The sequence below is a fragment of the Engraulis encrasicolus genome, chromosome 15 (assembly GCF_034702125.1).
Source record: "Engraulis encrasicolus isolate BLACKSEA-1 chromosome 15, IST_EnEncr_1.0, whole genome shotgun sequence".
NCBI classification, from domain to species: Eukaryota; Metazoa; Chordata; class Actinopteri; order Clupeiformes; family Engraulidae; genus Engraulis; species Engraulis encrasicolus.
The window spans coordinates 10,586,361-10,590,742 of NC_085871.1; the positions used below are offsets into that span (position 1 = coordinate 10,586,361).

Genomic DNA, 4,382 nt, shown 5'->3' on the forward strand with positions numbered 1-4,382 from the left:
CAAGTAGCATCACAGTAGTGACCGGAACGTTCTGAGTACCCTGAGCTCTTAACAATGCATGAGGTAGGCCTGCCATTTCCAGCCCGATAAAGAGGACCGCAATGCTATGCTACTTCGGCAGAAGAATCAGATTCCGTCAGCATTCAGCTAAAACACCCTATGACCATTAGGAAGAGCAGAAAATGATGAAGATTATCAGTGAATGTCCAATGTAGCTGTCTCAGCTATTTCAGCTTTGCATTTTCAGAAACGTTTCACTTGACAGGATTTCTATAGTTTCTTTTGTACAAAGCACTTCTTTCAGACAAAGTAAATAAGTTGTATGGTGGGGAAAAAGAGCTCTTCACCAAATCAAGTCTTTGAAACTTTTAAATGGTTTAATGTTTAAAATATCACAAACAAAAATAAAACAGAATGCTTCATATTAAGACTTACAAGAGTGTTCCTTCTAACATAAAAAAAGAGATTCACCCCAGATCATGTTTGTTTTTAACAAATCTTAAATCTTAAGATAAATGCATTCCACAAAGCCTCTGTGGTACCAACTCATCAAAAAAACAAACATGTATAAAAATAATACTCTTAATCAATTTAAGGAAGGATTGTTGTTTTGACCGAGGTGGTGACAGAAGTAAATTGGCATGTGTTGTGGTTACATGTAGAGTATGTAATATTTTTAGCAGTTTATTCCCATAATTTACAATGCCCATTCACAAACATTATCTACCGTGACTGCACTCTACATGAAAAGGTGGATATTCTCAGTGTGCAAAGTCAAGTACAAAATCAGCAAGGGGGCAAATACCTTTCCAAATCACTGTATATTAGTTTATTAATAAGGAAATATTCATGAAAGGATCACATTTCTGAATAGGCAGCATGTTTTGAAAATGACTGAAATTACTACTCTACCTTTAAAAAAAGATCTGTCAACTCATGGTAGCTCTACATCACATCTTTAATTGCCATTCTGCAGATTACTGCATCCAGAAGACTCCCGACTTTGTCTTCCTGTTGAGATACTTTGTAAAACTGAAAAGACAAAAATAAGCAAATTGATACACACCATCAAACACATATACAGGAAACACACACACACACACGCACGCACGCACGCACGCACAATGTAAAATGTCTCCATTCCATGAGCCTGCATGACACAGGCGCCAGCTTCAAGTCAACATAAGTTGTTCATCATAGAATTTTGAAACATACTCGAAAAGGCCAAAAAAGACAATGATCAACATTGTCATTATTGGGTTGTTTTAGCCCTCTAAAATGTACGTTCGTCTGTGCACCCCCACCACCCATTTGGCACCCACCCATACTGCATGTTATCATTATATTATGATTGAAATGAACTTTCAAACAAACCTTCTGTATTTTTTGAACATCTGATAGTGAGGAAATTGTGTCGACTGGGATCTGCTGGCCATTGATTTTGTTGACAATACCACTGACATCAACAGGATCCTCTTCAGGATAGACCAGCACAACATACACAGCACTGTCCCCATCCGAGATCCCAAACCTTTTAAATGCTTCTGAAATCTAGATACACGAGAGAGAGAGAGAGAGAGAGAGAGAGAGAGAGAGAGAGAGAGAGAGAGAGAGAGAGAGAGAGAGAGAGAGAGAGAGAGAGAGAGAGAGAATGCTGAATTATGTGACATTCCTGAATATACAAACAAACCATTACAAAGGTGTAATCTGTAATTCCAAGCAAATGTGCCGTTGTCATGCTGAAAAGCGACTGCCTGCCAAAACACGACTAACTTCATAGACTGCCCCTCTGTAACTCTAGACCAGTGTTTCCCAACCTTTTTTGTCTTGTGTACCCCCAAGCCTTTTTGTTATGCCATGAGTACCCCCTAAGTCAAGTTCTATACTGCTTTCCCCATCCCAATGTAACTAAGCTCCATGTATATGTTAAAATTTCATTTTTCCAAGTACTCCCTGCAGTGTGTTCGCGTACCTCTAGTGGTAGGCTACACCACTTACCCCTTGTTCGGAAACACTGCTCTAGACCAGTGTTTCTCAACCTTTTTTAAGGCGAGGCACCCTTTCAATTCATGAGAAATTTCAAGGCACCCCAAACCAACAAGTCGTAACATGGCATCACATCCGATACCACACAAGCTTAGAAAAGTAACACATTTGGAAACGTCGCACGACCTGTTCGAAGTTGCAGCTGACTGGGGCGACCTATATTTTCTTTATTGTGTGTAAATGGCAGATGAAAGATTCCAATGACAAATATGTATTATATTTCATCATTTTATTTATCAGCCACGTTTCCGCGGCACCCCAGGGTGCCCCATCACCCTTGTTGAGAAACACTGCTCCAGAGAGTTAGCTATACCAAAGTCGCATCCTCCACTATCACCTAATACATTTTGGTTAATTTTGCCCTTTGCCATCCCGATTTAGAGGGGACAGTCACATTCTGGCAACGCCTTGTAACTAAGTGGTTGCAAGAATGTGACTGCCCACTGTAAGTCAGGAGTGCAAAGGGCAATACTCACCAAAATTTCTGGAGTGACAGTGGAGGGTGCCAGGTGTAGGCTTACGATGAATCTGATGCAGCTACAGGGAGGCAGTCTATGAAGGCAGTCGTTTTCTGGCAGGCAGTCGCTTTTGACCACGACACCGAAATCAGGACTTGCTTACATTATTGGTCGGGGAAAGGTTGAATATTATTTCAGAGAACAAGCTCCTCGTTTTCATCTTCCCAATCTTTTGCAAATGTACTGCTTTGTTGGATGCCACTAAAATCTGAAAAGGATCGACAATCTGTGGAAAAACGAAAACATCGCGTCAAAAAATTAGATTGAAGGAGAGTAGTCTGCTTTGAGAATAGACGTGAAATTACCCAAATCGAACACTTCAATGCCATGATAAACACATGCTCGCACACATTGTAGTCCCTGCGTGGTTCTCACCATTGTAGGGTTTATCAAGGCACCCTGTACGAGTCCTTCCATGGCACTCTTCCTCAACTCTGCAGCGTTCTTGACATCCTTAAAAAGTAGCTGTGTTACACAGAAATCAGGATAAAGTTCAAGCGTGGACGTTGTGTGCATGATTTTGTAGATTCTCGGGCACAACACACACGGGAACTTTCATTCAACTCAAAACAGGAAGTAACGAACACGGACCTATACAAGTGATGTACACGGCTTCGTTTTTCAACTAAGGTCCCAGAAACGCGTCTTTAAATGTAAAAATGTTTAATTTATTATGTATATGACAAATTGATTTTAATTGTGTGAAATTGTGTGAGTATAATTGTAGGAACTGGCAGGGCCGCGTTAACCCTCGCCGGGGCCCGGTGCAGACGCAATCCGGGGCCCCTACACCACATTATAATGAGCCATAGCCTATTTAAAACGCATGAAACAACCCAGGCTACACGTTCTACTCCAACACAAAAAAGGGTGCGCGGAACCCCCTGCTGAGTTCACCAGTCGCAACGCAAGCCATTGGAAGGCTAGCCAGCTGACAGGGAGGAGATTCTGTGCTACCGTTTAGCAGAGTAAACGTCGGCTCAGCTAGAACTACCAAACAGAAGCACAACCAAGAGTCTCTGATACGTTGCTGCCGACCAATTTGTCGAATCCAAACCGTCGTGGGAAACACGTGTTAATTAATGTAACTTCCAATGGCCTTGGAAAGACTAGCTGTCTGTCAGAGGAAAGTAGCCTACTCAGCTGTCGCTTGACGCGAGGAAGGGGAATCCCCTTAGCAGCGAACCACAGCAAAGTGAAGCTGTCACGAAATCCCCTGAAAATGTATAGGCTACCAATTAAGAAGTCAGCGGTTTTCATCTAGATGGTGCATTACAATGCAATAGTGTGCAATCATTACAGTAGATTACGGTGCAAACTCGTAGGCCAAATCAAATGTTTAGATGTGGATGTGGATGTATCACGCAAGTTTTTTTCCCTCCCAGATAAGAGCCACTTGCTAACTGAACAATCCGCGAGTGGTACCCAGGCATGTTTTAACTGAACACAAAGCCGAACGCAAAGATATACACTGACAGAGCATCGACATTAGACCTATTACAGTGTTTTAGGGAAATGGCCATAACATTGCTTTAGGAAAATGCGACTAGCCTCATTTTAGTGTTTGCTAGATTGGCTTGCCCTGTTGTTGTCAGACTGTCAGAACTTTGAGTGCTGGTTGGTGCACTTGCTACGTAGCATTATTGTGAACACTTTTTAAAAAAACACCTCAGAAGTGGTCCTCGCCGCGCCATGCAAGACTTTTGTTTCGCGAATTCAGTTGGGTGCGTGATTTATTTCCCCATGTTTTAACAATAGAATAAGATAAAGTTAGGTTGGTGTGCTGTGCTCTGTTTGCTTAGCTTAGGCCTACATGAT

The 4,382-nt window shown here is 41.9% G+C and overlaps 1 protein-coding gene across 1 annotated transcript; it reads right to left on the reverse strand.

Annotated features, from left to right (window-relative positions):
• Positions 1–351: 351 nt before the first annotated feature.
• Positions 352–3,141, reverse strand: tprkb (Tp53rk binding protein). The gene is made up of 4 exons (XM_063217884.1): positions 2,940–3,141; positions 2,668–2,790; positions 1,375–1,551; positions 352–1,032 (listed from the first exon to the last, which is right to left on the reverse strand). Exons 1-4 carry the CDS (start codon positions 3,078–3,080, stop codon positions 946–948), a joined length of 528 nt encoding a protein of 175 aa, XP_063073954.1. The 5' UTR covers positions 3,081–3,141; the 3' UTR covers positions 352–945.
• Between the last annotated feature and the right edge of the window lie 1,241 nt (positions 3,142–4,382).